General features: G+C 41.8%; 1 protein-coding gene across 2 annotated transcripts in view; it reads right to left on the bottom strand.

The window, feature by feature from the left end:
* The window catches only part of LOC115223567 (regulator of telomere elongation helicase 1-like), a 150,017-nt gene that overhangs the window by 47,708 nt on the left and 85,455 nt on the right, over window positions 1-16,854 (bottom strand). For both annotated transcript variants that reach the window (XM_029794203.2, XM_036512398.1), the window contains exons 12-20: window positions 15,910-15,985; window positions 11,204-11,304; window positions 10,322-10,383; window positions 7,793-7,855; window positions 5,999-6,077; window positions 3,979-4,111; window positions 3,194-3,307; window positions 1,279-1,319; window positions 135-220 (exon numbers count right to left, since the gene is read on the bottom strand). In XM_029794203.2, the coding sequence (XP_029650063.1) occupies window positions 135-220; window positions 1,279-1,319; window positions 3,194-3,307; window positions 3,979-4,111; window positions 5,999-6,077; window positions 7,793-7,855; window positions 10,322-10,383; window positions 11,204-11,304; window positions 15,910-15,985 (755 nt within the window). The remainder of the gene's footprint in view (window positions 1-134; window positions 221-1,278; window positions 1,320-3,193; window positions 3,308-3,978; window positions 4,112-5,998; window positions 6,078-7,792; window positions 7,856-10,321; window positions 10,384-11,203; window positions 11,305-15,909; window positions 15,986-16,854) is intronic.

The following is a 16,854-nucleotide window of genomic DNA, read 5'->3' as shown; positions in this document are numbered from 1 at the left end:
ATGATGATGATGTCCCTCCCTCCCACTAGTCTCAGGTCTTGCAAAGGGCCATGGGCACAGCCTTTCTGCTTGACTAAAGAAACAAATAAAATAAAATGAAATTTTTAAAAGAACTCAAAAGGAGGGCAACTTACCTTCCAGTGGGTAATGCAGGCATCCATGAGTGGGTAGGATGGGAAGAAGACCAAGAGTCCATGAGGGATTAACCGGCTAAAGTTTACTGCAAATGTAGAAGAAAGGGGCTTTAAGAGAAGAAGAGAGGTGGGAAGAGGAGGGAAGTGAGAGGATGGATGGAAGTAAGAGGAGACTGAGATGGGGATAATTATTTCTTTACTACCCACAAGGGGCTAAACACAGAGGGGACAAACAAGGACAGATATCGACCCCAGTGTGTAACTGGTACTTAATTTATCGACCCCGAAAGGATGAAAGGCAAAGTCGACCTCGGCGGAATTTGAACTCAGAACGTAACGGCAGACGAAATACGGCTACGCATTTCGCCCAGCGTGCTAACGTTTCTGCCAGCTCAATGTCTGCCCAGTAGAGAAGACTTTTTAGGCAGTCACTGCTCAACATATGTACTGGAGCTTAGACTTGACCAGTGGACGTAAGCCAAGCTGTATGTGTTTCAGTGAAAATCCATAGATGACTCCAGCTTTAGTTTATCTACTCGATATTTACAGATAATTTATATCTTTATTGCCCACAAGGGGCTAAACATAGAGGGGACAAACGAGGACAGACAAACGGATTAAGTTGATTATATTGACCCCAGTGCGTAACTGGTACTTATTTAATCAACTCTGAAAGCATGAAAAGCAAAGTCGACCTCGGTGGAATTTGAACTCAGAATGTAATGGTAGACAAAATACTGCTAAGAGAGGACAAACAAGGACGGACAAACAGATTAAGTCGATTACATTGATACCAGTGCGTAACTGGTACTTATTTAATCGACCCCGAAAGGATGAAAGGTAAAGTTGACCTCGGTGGAATTTGAACTCAGAACATAAAGAACGTAAATGCAGACAAAATACTGCTAAGCATTTCGCCCAGCATGCTAACGATTCTGCCAGCTCGCCGCCTTTTACCTGAGAACCGCAGATGCAAAGGAACAGCACTAACAATGACATTGTAGAGTAGGCATGAGAGGCCTGATCTGGCCAGTTTGAACATAAAACAAGTAGAATATTTAGGACAGCCAAGACTGGTTTGCATGCTGAAGGTGTTACGATGATCAGAGACCAAAGTCGGGATGAAGGGAGGAAGCAAACTCACCGATGGCATTGCCAAGTGATGCTTGGTACTTGAGGTCAAACCTGTCGGAGATATAAATAGAGAGAAGTTTGATGTATTGTGTGGGGGTGGAGGTTGTGGTCACGATGACACTGGTGATGGTGGTGATGATGGTATTCATGATAGTGGTGGTGTTGATGATAATATATCAGGTCATCCCATAAGTTCTGTCCGATTTTATCTTTTTTAACCCTTTAGTGTTCGCATTATTCTGCCAAAATTAATCCTTTTTTATCCACAGTGTTTTGAACTAATCATGCATTATCTTGTAACTATGAGAATTTGATGAGGTAGCTGTTAATTTTTAAAATGATATTGTAGGGTTGGTGTGAGAGACCAGATCTGGCCAGTTTGAACATAAAACAGGCAGAATACTTTTGGCCGGATATGGCCAGTTTAAATGCTAAAGGGTTAAAATTGAATGAAATTTAATAGTATTTTAGAATATCTAATGGAATTAAAAAATATTTTCATGCATTTGTGTACATTTACACTAATTAAATATTATTTTACAGAATAATAGAATTAAAATTTCTTCGATTAAAACCTTTTCTAACATGGAAGTATCCAAAGAGCATTTAAGGCACTTAATGCTTTATGAGTACAAAAAAGGAAACTCTGCAGCCGAAGTGACTCGAAACATGTACTCAGTTTATGGGAAGGAATGCTTGAATGAAAGAATTTGCAGAAGATGGTTAGCAAAATTCAGAAGTGGAGATTTTAGCCTTGAAGATGAAGATCGAATAGGACGTCCAGTTGAGTTTGATGATAAGCTCCTTGGGGCATCATTCAAAGAAAATCCTGCATTATCAGTTGAAGAATTGGCAATAAAGCTTAGTTCAAACCATACAACTGTTCATCGTCATCTTAACAACTTGGAAAGGTTCCTAAACTTGGAAAATGTGTGCCTCATGAATTGTCCGAAAGCATCCGCAAATCCCAAGTTGACATCTGCTCTTCTCTCCATTCTCGCGAACTCATTTCACCATTTTCGGATAGACTTGTGACTGGTGACAAAAAATGGATCTTCTATCGAAATGTTAAACATCATAAACAGTGGCTTCGTAAAAGGGAAAAAGCTCACCCACAACCGAGAAGGGAACTTCATGGGGAAAAAGTTCTTCTCACTATCTGGTGCGATTGCAAAGGAGTAATTCACTTTGAACTGTTACCACCTAATGTAACAATCAATGTTCATGTCTACTGTCAGTGATTTGAGCATTTGAACCAAGCTTTGAAGAAAAAAAAGACCCGCTTTAGTGAATCGAACAGGAGTGAGGTTTCATCAGGACAATGCCTGACCCCACACTGCAAAGATCACATCACAGAAGCTCGAAGAGCTGGTTGGGAAAAAATTCCTCATCCACCTTATTTTCCCGACCTTGCTCCTTCAGACTACCATTTATTTCTTAGTTTACAGAATCATTTAGGGGACATAACTTTCGCAAGCCAGGAGGAGGTCGAAACTGACATTTCAGAGTTCTTCACTTTGAAACCAAAGGAGTTTTACATTGGTGGGATTAAAAAGCTTGTAAATAGATGGAAGGAAGTCATAGATAATCAGGGAAAGAACATTGATGATTAAATTTCAATTAAATATAACATTCGATCACTTGTTTCCTTCATTCAAAATTTGGACAGAACTTATGGGATGACCTGATACAATGATAAGGATGTTGATGATATTAATGATGACAATGATTGTGAAGTTGATGATGATGATGGTGATGATGATGACAATAATGATCTTGATTATGATCACGATGATGACTGATAATGATGTTGATAATGATGATGTTGATGAGACATAACGATGCTGATAATGATGGTAACAACATTCATGATGACAATGATAATGATGACGACAAAAGAGAACAAACTGTTAAACTGATGATACCTTGTTTCAAAGCTGGAATTCAGGGTGTAGTTGTCTGGTCCCCTTGGCACTGCACCCACCCATATTTGATGTTTCTTTATGATGTGAGGATTCTGAAGAACCACAGGAAATGGTCTGCAATGGAATAGAGTTAGAGGTTCAAATATTGATAAGCAGAACTTACATTTATTAATACAATTGGCAGTGTCTCTCTCTTTCTCTCCCTGTTTGTCCATCCCACTAGCATAAACATCAAAGCCATTACTTTTATTATGTGACTGTATTTCATTAAAACATTAACAAGCCATTTAGTTACTTAAATATCGAGGTGATATAGATGTAAATTTAACACGTGTGTGTGTGTGTGTGTGTGTATATATATATTAGAAGGTTTGGAGATGATGTACAGGTATTATATATTAAAAGAAATAAGGTACTCAGAAATCTGGATGGTTTTATATTTACAAATATTTATTAATATGTCACATGTTTTTATAAATCATATATTAGCGCTAGCATCCACTCCAGTGAAGTCGTCAGATTGAATTTTTTCAGGAATTTCGTCTCTTTTTATAGTATCATTGAGAGTGTAGGGGTAGATATATATATATACATACATACAGGTGCAATAGGTACAGGTATACCTGTGAAGTTTAGGGGTTTGCTTACGTGAGGCTAACACAAGAAACAATAAGCACTCTCCTTCACAGTGACAAAAATCAATCAAACCTACCCCCTCCTCCTCCCCTTTTACGTGTGTGCACACAATGGAAGCAAGAGCAATGAAAGAGATACAAAATACTTACATCTTCAGTTCACTGGAGAAAGAACTGATCGGTGACAGCGTGCCACTTGTCAGGATCAAGCACTTGATACCGTGAGACACGAGTTCCTTCATTGTGAAACCCGGACAGAAACACCAGTAGCTGAGTTCTCGTCCTACACAAGTCGATGAGAATGTGTGTGTTTAGAAGCAACGGATACGAAGAGGAGAAAGTAAGAGCAGAAAATACATACCACCACCATCGCCGCCACCAGGCACAAGGCTTGAAACTTGAGGGGGGGGGGGTAGTTACATCAGTCCCGACACTTGACTGGTATTTATTTCAGCAACCTCCGAAGGATGAACGGCAAAGTCAACCTTGGTAGAATTTTAGCTAAGAACAGTCGAAATGTCAGTAAGCATTTTGTATAGTGTGCAAACAACTCTTCCAGCTCACCACCTTAACAGTAGTAGTAGTAGTAGCAGCAGCAGCAGTAATGGCACGTAAAGAGCACCATATGATCGTGGCCATTTCCAGCCTCACCTGGCCCCCATGCCGGTGGCACGTAAAAAGCACCATCTGATCGTGGCCGTCTACCAGCCTCGTCTGGCACCTGTGCCAGTGGCACGTAAAAAGCACCCACTACACTCACGGAGTGGTTGGCGTTAGGAAGGGCATCCAGCCATAGAAACATTGCCAGATCAGACTGGGCCTGGTGCAGCCTTCTGGCTTCCCAGACCCCAGTTGAACCGTCCAACCCATGCTAGCATGGAAAGCGGACGCTAAATGATGATGAATAATTTTCTACTATAGGCACAAGGCCTGAAATGTTGAGAGAAGGAATAGCATAAAAACCCATGTAATTTGCACACCTGTGTAATTTACACAGGTGATTTTCAAGATAAAAATTATTTAAAAAAAAGATTCTACTTGTGTAAAATTCACACCCAAAAGTTTTCAGAATTGCTGATATGGTCAGGGAGAAAAGGTTTTCAATTTAGTTGTATGTAGCATAACTTCTGTTTAACAAGTATCACACCGAAAGCTATCAAATTACGAAGCATTTGTGGTGTTTATAATAAACTTTATTTTACACTTCTTGCCCACAAGAGATTATGTCTGATCTTTAGAATACTTCTGCATGGCTTCTCAAATCACGATCACAGGAAAAGTTGTTGATAATTCTTATCAACAAAAACAAAGCTGATAAATATGCACAAGTGTTGCAAAATAATTTTAATTACCAATAAATATCAGCTTGGATGACACTTTACTCAACCGACAGAGGACGGTGACCGATCAAACTGATTATGCAAACAGAATTCTGACTGGTCGAAAGTGTCTTCTAATCATGAATCCTAGTATTTAACTGGTACTCATTTTATCAACCCTGAAGGGATGAAAGGCAAAGTTAGCCACAGCAGGATTTGAACTTAAAGGCGTAAAAACAAATGAAATTCCAAAGGCGCAGGAGTGGCTGTGTGGTAAGTAGCTTGCTAACCAACCACATGGTTCCGGGTTCAGTCCCACTGCGTGGCATCTTGGGCAAGTGTCTTCTGCTATAGCCTCGGGCCGACTAAAGCCTTGTGAGTGGATTTGGTAGACAGAAACTGAAAGAAGCCTGTCGTATATATGTGTATATATATATATGTATGTGTGTGTTTGTGTGTCTGTGTTTGTTCCCCTAGCATTGCTTGACAACCGATGCTGGTGTGTTCATGTCCCCGTTACTTAGCGGTTCGGCAAAAGAGACCGATAGAATAAGTACTAGGCTTACAAAGAATAAGTCCCGGGGTCGATCTGCTCGACTAAAGGCGGTGCTCCAGCATGGCCGCAATCAAAATGACTGAAACAAGTAAAAAAGAAAGAGAAAAAGAGAGTAAGCATTTTGCCCTGTATGCTAACATTTGTGCTAGTTTGTCGCCTTAAATGATAATAATAATTGGCAACAGAGGCCCAAGAGGAACCTAGTGGTGTTGTGCAATGATTATGAGATGTTCATGCATTTCCTAAAGGCTAATTAGCAATCCCAGAACTGAAGTGAATAGATTTAAGTACTTACTTTGTGGTGCTTCTGAAGATTTTATCCAAGAGTCCATTGATTTTTGTTTCGGTTTAACCGTCACCTCTGCAATGTGAACCTGTAACCAGGCAATTTAAAAAGTTAACAAAATACACAGCTTTGATATCCTGAAAAACATTTCAACTCAACATTTCTGTTTTGTCTGCAAGTTAAATTTAAGGGGAGGGGAGGATGGTAGGGACTTTAGTGTTTGAAGACGGCCAGGTTTTTGGTACTTGTAGTAGTGTGTAAGGGAAAGGGAACTTATTGAGGAATGGCAAGTTTTCTCATAAGGGTTTAATAATGGCTAAGAAGGTAATGTCCATTTTCTTTCATCATCATCATCACTATTACTGTTTAACATCTTATTTTTTTATTGCCCACAAGGAGCTAAACATAGAGAGGACAACCAAGGATAGACAAAGAGATTAAGTCGATTACATCGATCCCCAGTGCGTAACTGGTACTTAATTTATCAACCCCGAAAGGATGAAAGGTAAAGTCGACCTCAGCGGAATTTGAACTCAGAACATAACGGCAGACGAAATACCGCTAAGCATTTCACCCAGCGTACTAACGTTTCTGCCAGCTCACCGCCTTATTGTTTCTGCCAGCTTGGCACCTCACTGTTTAACATCTTTTTCCATGCTGGCATGGGTTGGCTGGCTTGACAGGAACTGGTGAGCCAGAGGACTGTGCCAAGCTCCAAAGTCAACTTTGGCATGGTTTCTACAGCTGGATGCCCTTCTTAAACACCTATCACATTAAGGGATGTACTGGGTGTGTTTTATGTGGCACCTGCACTAGTAAAGTCACCAAGTAACTCACAAGACGAGACAAGACCCCTGAACTGAGGGGGAGTAGAACTGAGGGAGGTGGCTTTCTGCACTGTGAAGAGTGGTTAAAGTATGACGAAGAGGAGTCAGGGTACACCTTTAAGTTACAGGAAGGGTCCAGGAAGATGTGGGATGAAATTTATGAGAAAGGATCTTCAGATGATGGGCCTCACAGAGGGGATAACGAAGGACTGTGAAACCTGGCTGTTGCTGTGCTTTAGAAGATACATCAAGCTAAGTAAAACCACGGTTGACCTTGCATACAGGCATCCCTCTTCAGCTAAGTGATCCTAATTTTGCAGGCTTGTGGGCACTGGTACCAAATAAAAAGTACCAGAAATAAAAATCAAATGGAAATTGTAGTTGTGATACCTGTGCTGCTGGCATGTAAAAAGTACCAACCGAACGTGGCAGATACCAGCGCCACCTTGACTGGCTTCCGAGCTGGTGGCACATAAAAAGCACCAACCAATCGTGGTTGCTGCCAGCCTCCCCTGGCACGTAAAAAGCACCCACTACACTCATGGAGTGGTTGGCGTTAGGAAGGGCATCCAGCCGTAGAAACACTGCCAGATCAGACTGGGCCTGATGCAGCCTTCCGGCTTCACAGTCCCCAGTTGAACCGTCCAACCCATGCTAGCATGGAAAACGGACGTTAAACGATGATGATGATGTCACATAACTGCACCCAGTACACTCTGTAAAGTGGTTGGAGTTGGGGAGGGCACCCAGCTGTAGAAACCATGCCAAAACAGACATAAGGCCCAAGCAGCTCTTCAGCTGGACAGCTCCTGTCAAACAGGTCAACCCATGCCAGCATGGAAAATGGACAGATGGTGATGATGAAGTTAGTGGAATGAGGAAACAAAACAAAATAAAGGGAGAAGGGAAAAGGGATGTGGAGAAAAGGAGAGAGAGAAAAGGGGACAAGAAGAAAGGTATGTGCTTCAACACTTACCATATAATTATCAGAAATACGGGAATTGCTTTGGTCATTGGGGTCGGATTCCTTGAATACAATCTGAAAGAAAAAGGCAAATATGGATACAGCATCATCATCATTCAGGTGGTGAGCTGGTGCAATAATAAGCAGTATTCCAATTCCACAGAGGAAGGCTTTCATCCTCTTCGAGTTTATGTAATCGATTAGGCCATTCCCACAAATTTTCAGACCTTGTGCCTATAGCAGAAGGGATTATTATTATTATTATTATTATTAGAGTGGCGAGCTGGCAGAATTGTTAGCACACCAGGCAAAATGCAAGAGAATGTGAGAGTGAGTATAAGGGAAATGTGAAGGTGAGTGTAAGAGAATGTGGGGGTGAGTGTAAGAGAATGTGAGGGTGAGTGTAAGAGAATGTGGGGGTGAGTATGAGGGAAATGTGAAGGTGAGTGCAAGAGAATGTGGGGTGAGTGTAAGAGAATGTGGGGGTGAGTGTAAGGGAAATGTGAAGGTGAGTGTAAGAGAATGTGAGGGTGAGTATAAGGGAAATGTGAAGGTGAGTGTAAGACAATGTGGTGGTGAGTGTAAGGGAAATGTGAAGGTGAGTGTAAGAAAATGTGGGGGTGAGCGTAAGAGAATGTGAGAGTGAGTATAAGGGAAATGTGAAGGTGAGTGTAAGAGAATGTGAGGGTGAGTATGAGGGAAATGTGAAGGTGAGTGTAAGAAAATGTGGGGGTGAGCGTAAGAGAATGTGAGAGTGAGTATAAGGGAAATGTGAAGGTGAGTGTAAGAGAATGTGAGGGTGAGTATGAGGGAAATGTGAAGGTGAGTGTAAGAAAATGTGGGGGTGAGCGTAAGAGAATGTGAGAGTGAGTATAAGGGAAATGTGAAGGTGAGTGTAAGAGAATGTGAGGGTGAGTATGAGGGAAATGTGAAGGTGAGTGTAAGAAAATGTGGGGGTGAGCGTAAGAGAATGTGAGAGTGAGTATAAGGGAAATGTGAAGGTGAGTGTAAGAGAATGTGAGGGTGAGTATAAGGGAAATGTGAAGGTGAGTGTAAGGGAATGTGGGGGTGAGTGTAAGAGAATGTGAGAGTGAGTATAAGGGAAATGTAAAGGTGAGTGTAAGAGAATGTGAGGGTGAGTATAAGAGAATGTGAGAGTGAGTATAAGGGAAATGTAAAGGTGAGTGTAAGAGAATGTGAGGGTGAGTATAAGAGAATGTGAGGGTGAGTATAAGGGAAATGTGAAGGTGAGTGTAAGAGAATGTGAGGGTGAGTATAAGGGAAATGTGAAGGTGAGTGTAAGAGAATGTGGGGGTGAGTGTAAGAGAATGTGAGAGTGAGTATAAGGGAAATGTAAAGGTGAGTGTAAGAGAATGTGAGGGTGAGTATAAGAGAATGTGAGGGTGAGTATAAGGGAAATGTGAAGGTGAGTGTAAGAGAATGTGAGGGTGAGTATAAGGGAAATGTGAAGGTGAGTGTAAGATAATGTGGGGGTGAGTGTAAGAGAATGTGGGGTGAGTGTAAGAGAATGTGGGGGTGAGTGTAAGAGAATGTGAGAGTGAGTATAAGGGAAATGTGAGAGTGAGTGTAAGGGAAATGTGAAGGTGTGTATAAGGGAAATGTGAAGGTGAGTGTAAGAGAATGTGAAGGTGAGTGTAAGAGAATGTGAGGGTGAGTATAAGGGAAATGTGAAGGTGAGTGTAAGATAATGTGGGGGTGAGTGTAAGAGAATGTGGGGGTGAGTGTAAGAGAATGTGGGGGTGATGTAAGAGAATGTGGGGTGAGTGTAAGAGAATGTGGGGGTGAGTGTAAGAGAATGGTGGGGGTGAGTGTAAGAGAATGTTGGGGGTGGGGTGAGTGTAAGAGAATGGGGGGTGAGGTAAGAGAATGTGGGGTGAGTATAAGAGAATGTGGGGGTGAGTGTAAGAGAATGTGGGGGTGAGTGTAAGAGAATGTGGGGGTGAGTGTAAGAGAATGTGGGGGTGAGTGTAAGAGAATGTGAGAGTGAGTATAAGGGAAATGTGAGAGTGAGTATAAGGGAAATGTGAGAGTGAGTATAAGGGAAATGTGAAGGTGAGTGTAAGATAATGTGGGGGTGAGTGTAAGAGAATGTGGGGGTGAGTGTAAGAGAATGTGGGGTGAGTATAAGAGAATGTGGGGTGAGTATAAGAGAATGTGGGGGGTGAGTGTAAGAGAATGTGGGGGTGAGTGTAAGAGAATGTGGGGGTGAGTGTAAGAGAATGTGGGGGTGAGTGTAAGAGAATGTGAAGGTGAGTGTAAGAGAATGTGAGGGTGAGTATAAGGGAAATGTGAAGGTGAGTGTAAGACAATGTGGGGGTGAGTGTAAGAGAATGTGGGAGTGAGTATAAAGAGCATGAGAATGTGCATTAGAGTGGAACTAGTATAAAATGGGAAAATTCTAGTGATTTAGATATGGAGGTTGATAACATTGCAAATAATTGTGTGTGTGTGAATGTGTTACATTAATTGCAAAATGAAATAAATAACACTGAGAGGAAACCAGTCTGTTTCCACACTCACCTGAAGACAGTCAGAAAACTTGGAAACTCCAGAACCTTTTGTATTGAAGATACCGGCAGAAGCTGGAACGGTAAAAGAGATTGATGTTATGGTGGTGGGCATGACGGAGGAGAGGAGGATGAATTTAAGGGTATTGGGTGTATTTGAGGGCATTGGGGGAAATTTGAATGTGTTTGGAGGGATTTGAAAGTGTTGAGGGAGATTTGAGGGTGTTTGGTGAGTTTAAGGGTGTTGGGTAGATTTGTGGATGTTGGTTGGATTTGTGTATGCTGAGGGTGAATTGAAGGTGTTGAGGTTAAATTGAGGGTGTTGGAGGGGATTTGAAAGTGTTAGGAGGGATTTGAGCGAGTCGGGTGAATTTGAGGGAGTCGGGTGGATTTGAGGAAGTCAGGTGGATTTGGGGGAGTCGGGAGGAAAAGTGGGAGTCGGGTGGATTTGAGGGAGTCGGGTGGATTTGAGGGAGTCGAGTGGATTTGAGAGAGTCAGGTGGATTTGAGAGAGTCAGGTGGATTTGAGGGGGTCGGGTGGATTTGAGGGGGTCGGGGGGAGTTGGGGGGGGTCGGGGGGAGTTGGGTGGATTTGAGGGTGTTGTGTGAATATGCAGGCATGGGGGAGGGTTGAGGATTTTGGGAGAGGGGATGGAGAGCTGAGTGCAATTTGGAAATTCAAGGGTATAGAGAAAATTTAAGTGCAATAGGTGGGGATTTGAATGTGGTGGTGGTGGTGGTGAAATTTGAGCCGGTCAAAAGTATACTCAAACTGTGCTCAAAGTGTCAACAGTTTAACCAAAACGAGGTAACAGTAGACTCAAAAGCAGGAACTATTTTAGCTAAATTGGAGTAAAAATCATAGAACCCACTGAAGGCAAAAAGCAGTACTCACAGTCAGCTGTTAAATAACTGACAATCTTCTCCAAAAGGGTGAGGTAAATGAACTTGTTCTCCTTGTTGATGTTTACTTTCATGAACAGGTCAAAGATGTAACTAGAAAGAGAAAGAGAGAAAGAGTTTGGTGGACAAAGTGGTAATAATTTTATCCCTTGTAGGCACAAAGTTTGGAAATTTTAGAGAGGGGTTTAGTCAGTTACATTGACCTCCCAGTGTTTAACTGGTACTTAATTTTATCAACTCCTGATATATGAAAGGCAAAGTTGACCTCGGTGGAATTTAAAACCAGAACATAAAGATGAAGGAAATGCTGCTAAATATTTTGTCTGTTGCGCTAACAATTCTGTAAGCTCATTGCCTTATAATAATAATAATAATTAATTCTTTTTATTGGCCACACATGATTAGAAAACATAAAGGGACAAAACAGGACGAAAGGTTACAAAGGGTTTTGTCCGTTTGTGAAAAAATTGTGTAAAAACAGTGTAACAATCAAATAATATAACAACGAAAAACTCCCAATAGGGGGAATATGAAAGGTTCCTGGTGGAAAAACCCATAAAAGCCAACGGGAGCCTGGTCAAAAAAGGTGGGTAGAGAGCCCCTTTCTCCTTTTATAACACCTTTTTCAATTACAGGCGAAACCTGAAAATTGGTCCATTTATACTGGCCATTCTTGCACAATTCACCCACAGTCAAGGAGGCACTGGCATCGGCCACGTTCAGATGGTAATAATAATAATAATAATCCTTGATACTAAAGGCACAAAGCCTGAAATATTGGGGGAGGGGACTAGTTGATTACATTGACCCCAGTGTTTCACTGGTACTCAATTTAATCACTGGTATTTATTTAATCAAGAATGAAAAGCAAAGTTTACCCCAGCAGAATTGGAACTCAGAACATAAAAATGGATGAAATTCCACTAGGCATTTTGCCCAGCATGCTAATGTATAATTGTGATACCCATGCCGGTGGCACATAAAAAGCACCATCCGAACGTAGCCGATGCCAGCGCCGCCTTGACTGGCTTCCGCTGCCAGACTCCCCTGGCTCCTGTGCCGGTGGCACGTAAAAAGCACCCACTACACTCACGGAGTGGTTGGCGTTAGGAAGGATATCCAGCTGTAGAAACACTGCCAGATCAGACTGGAGCCTTGTGCAACCTCCTGGCTTCCCAGACCCCGGTCGAACCGTCCAACCCGTGCTAGCGCAGAAAACGGACGTTAAACGATGATGATGATGATGATGTGGAAGGAGTTCTGCTCTCACAACATAAAGGAAATGTAGACTCCGAAAGATGCAGCAAAGGCAACCTGCTTAGAGGAAGCGAAACGCTGTAAGATGTGATACAGAAGAAAGAGGAATTTTTAGTCTTGGCAGAAAACTTCTTTGGGGTTGGGTGGTCTAATGAAATACAGGTGACATCTCTTGCGGTGGTGGGATGATGGAAAATATGCATATGCACTCAATCCATGCTGTGAAGTAGTTGGCAATAGGAAGGAGACCCAGGGTTAAAAATTAACCATTAATAACTATGAGGGGAAACCTGACATACACAGCAACATAATAAACCTCTGAGTGGTTCCCAAAGTGGGCAGTACTGCCCCTCCTTGGAGGTGGTGGGAAGATCAGGCTGGGGTGGGGATGGATTGAAGAAAAGTGGGGCAATAACAGGGTGGCCAAAGGGGGTGATGGATGTAAAAACAACCCAAAATAATGGGTTGATTAGGTTAAGTGAAATAGGCGCAGGAGTGGCTGTGTGGTAAGAAGCTTGCTTACCAAACACATGGTTGGTTCCGGGTTCAGTCCCACTGCGTGGCATCTTGGGCAAGTGTCTTCTACTATAGCCTTGGGCTGACCAAAGCCTTGTGAGTGGATTTGGTAGATGGAAACTGAAAGAAGCCCGTCGTATATATATATATATATATATATATATATATCTGTGTGTGTGTGTGTGTGTGTGTCTATGTATGTGTGTCTGTGTTTGTCCCCCTAGCATTGCTTGACAACCGATGCTGGTGTGTTTACGTCACCGTCATTTAGCAGTTCGGCAAAAGAGAACGATAGAATAAGTACTGGGCTTACAAAGAATAAGTCCCGGGGTCGATTTGTTTGACTAAAGGCGGTGCTCCAGCATGGCCGCAGTCAAATGACTGAAACAAGTAAAAAGAGTAAAAAGAGCATTGTTTTAAACTTGCTGTAAAAAGAGGTCTATTTTCCTGGTGGTGAGTTGGGGTGGAGGTGTTAGAAATATGACCTGGGGGCCAAGGGGATGGCAGCCTGCAAAAATTTAGGAACCAACATTCTTTCAGGGTTGATAAAATAAGTACCTATTTCTTAACTACCCACAAGGGGCTAAACACAGAGAGGATAAACAAGGACAGACAAACGGATTAAGTCGATTACATCAACCCCAGTGCGTAACTGGTACTTAATTCATCGACCCCGAAAGGATGAAAGGCAAAGTCGACCTTGGCGGAATTTGAACTCAGGACGTAACGGTAGATGAAAAACGGCTACGCATTTCGTCCGGCATGCTAACGTTTCTGCCAGTTGAGTACCAGTTGAGTACTGGGGTCGACAGGAGTTGGGGAGAAGCTGAGCAAAAAAAAAAAAAAACCATATCTGTCTTATTTGTGTTGATGAGGAAAAGCTAATGCAAAATGACAAGGAGAATAACAATGATGTCTAATTTAGGCGCAGTGCCAGACCATATTTGGAGAACAGCTATAATTGCTTAAATTGATTCATGTATTGGACTGGCATTTTGGTATCTGCTGCTTTACCATTTCTGTCAATGATAAGAAAATAATGGTTTCTAATATTGGCACATGATAATAAAATTAGAGTTGATGCTATTTTTTTTAATTATTTATAGATACTCTTTTACTCTTTTACATGTTTCAGTCATTTGACTGCAGCCATGCTGGAGCACCGCCTTTAATCGAGCAACTCGACCCCGGGACTTATTCTTTTGTAAGCCCCAGCACTTATTCTATCGGTCTCTTTTGCCGAACCGCTAAGTAACGGGGACGTAAACACACCAGCATCGGTTGTCAAGCAATGCTAGGGGGACAAACACAGACACACAAACACACACACGCATATATATATATATATATATATATATATATATATAATATATATATATATGTATATATACATATATATAATATATACGACGGGCTTTTTTTCAGTTTCCGTCGACCAAATCCACTCACAAGGCTTTGGTCGGCCCGAGGCTATAGTAGAAGACACTTGCCCAAGGTGCCACGCAGTGGGATTGAACCCGGAACCATGTGGTTGGTAAACAAGCTACTTACCACACAGCCACTCCTGCGCCTATGATATGTTTTTTTTTATAGCTTAACCATTTTGATACCAGCCCACCTGAGATTGTTCAATAAAATAAAATCCCTATTTTGAAGTGATTTCACTAAAAAAACTTGAATCAAAATTTCATGTTAATTTACGCTCCAAGCACCAACTTAATCTTTTAGCTTACTCTGTCAAATGTAAAGCTTATTTATTCTATTATAGGCGCAAGGCTTGGAATTTTGGGGGAGGGAGGGGGGCAGTTGATTAGATCGACCCCAGTGTTCAATTACTATTTATTTTATTGACCTCAAAAGGATGAAAGAAAAAAATCAGCGTTGGTGGAATTTGAACTCGGAACGTAAAGAAGGATGAAATGCTGCTAACCATTTTGCCCAGCGTGCTAACAATTCTGTCAACTTGCCTCCTTAATAATAATAGTAATAATAATCATCATCATCATCATCATCATCGTTTAACGTCCGTTCTCCATGCTAGCATGGGTTGGACGGTTCGACCAGGGATCTGGGAAGCCAGAAGGTTGCACCATGGTCCGGTTTTATCTGGCAATGTTTCTACAGCTGGATGCCCTTCCTAACGCCAACCACTCCGTGAGTGTAGTGGGTGCTTTTTACGTGCCACCTGCACTGGTGCCAGGCGAGGCTGGCATTGACCACGGTCGGATTGGTGCATTTTACGTGCCACCGGCACGGAAGTCAGTCGAGGCGGCACTGGCTTCGGCCACGATTTGGATGGTGCTTTTTACGTGCCACCGACACGGAAGCCAGTCGAGGCTGCGCTGGCATCAGCCACGATTCGGATAGTGCTTTTTACGTATCTCCAGTCCAGGGGTCCTGGCATCTGCCGGGTGCCAGTCATAGGATTGGTTCAATTTCGATTTCGATTTCACTTGCCCCAACAGGTCTTCGCAAGCATAGGTGTCTGTCGTCGGATGAGGTTCGATATCGACTTCGCTTGCCTCAACAGGTCTTTGTGTGTCAAGGGAGGAAAGGCATGCATAAGTGGGCTGGACTCACTTGTGCATGCCTTCCTCCCTTGGACACACAAAGACCTGTTGAGGCAAGCGAAGTCGATATCGAATAGTAATAATAATAAATAATAATAAGAAGAAATAATAATAAGAAATAATAATAAATAATAATAATAAATAATAATAATAAATAATAATAATAATAATAAATAATAATAATAATAATAATAATAATAATAATAAATAATAATAAATAATAATAATAATAAATAATAATAATAATAATAATAATAATAATAACAATTGCATGTGAAAATTTAAGATCAAATTTTTAAAAAATTGAAATAATTTCCATCTCGTAGCCCAGGAATGGTAGCAGCAGAAAACATACCTTCCTGGTTTGGTTGCACGCCTATCAGAATTTAAAGGTTCACTGTCCAAGACATCCTCAAGTTCCTTAATGCAAGCTGAAATAAATTATAACAATGGAAACTTAAAAACATATCAGTAATCGACAGAACACATGGCATCAAGCAACGAGAAAGTTTCCATGTAGTACCTCAATCTGTAAAGTGGTTGGCATTAGGAAAGGCATCCAACTGCTAGAAGAAGCAGCTAAATCTACCTCATAACACCTCTATGACCACCATCATCATTTTAACTTTGTTTTATTTAAGTTACAGGACTATGGCCACACTGGAGCATCCCCTTGAAAGGGTTTCATCAAATCAATCCCAGTACTTACTCTTTTTAAAGCTAGGGGGTCCTGCTAACCTAAGGGTACCATTTCTGAGGGAGCGCTCGTGAAGGAAGGAAGGCACCGAGCCTGGTAGACTATAGGGTATCGTCTTTAACCCTTTAGTATTGAGACCCTAATATTCTACTGGTGTTATGTGTAAACTGACCAGATCTGGCTTCTCACACCTACCCTACAATGTCAGTCTAAATACAAACAGTCACATCATTGAAATTTCAGAGCTACAAGATAATGCATGATTAATACAAGGCAGGATGAATAAAAAAGCATTACATTTGGCTCTGCTGGGTGGATAACGTCATTGTGCACACAAGACAGGGTGCAAATGAATTAAGAAAATTGGGTGGGTATGTATGCAAGAGAGATGACTGTGCTGGTTTGGTCATGTGATTGTTTGTTTTTTGTTTGCTGAGCGAAGCAGTCTTCGTCCCAGAGTGGGAGAAGTCCAAAGTGTGGTCCTTTGCTATTCGAAAGACCCGCAGAAGAGAAAGCAGGTCAACCCCTCCCCCCAACACCAAGAGCATCGACGGATGGATGGAAGAATGTGCATCCAGGCTCAGTGGTTGCATAGGTGTTGGG

Source organism: Octopus sinensis, linkage group LG23, assembly GCF_006345805.1.
Source record: "Octopus sinensis linkage group LG23, ASM634580v1, whole genome shotgun sequence".
NCBI lineage: Eukaryota > Metazoa > Mollusca > Cephalopoda > Octopoda > Octopodidae > Octopus > Octopus sinensis.
This window is presented reverse-complemented; position numbering and strand designations above follow the sequence as displayed.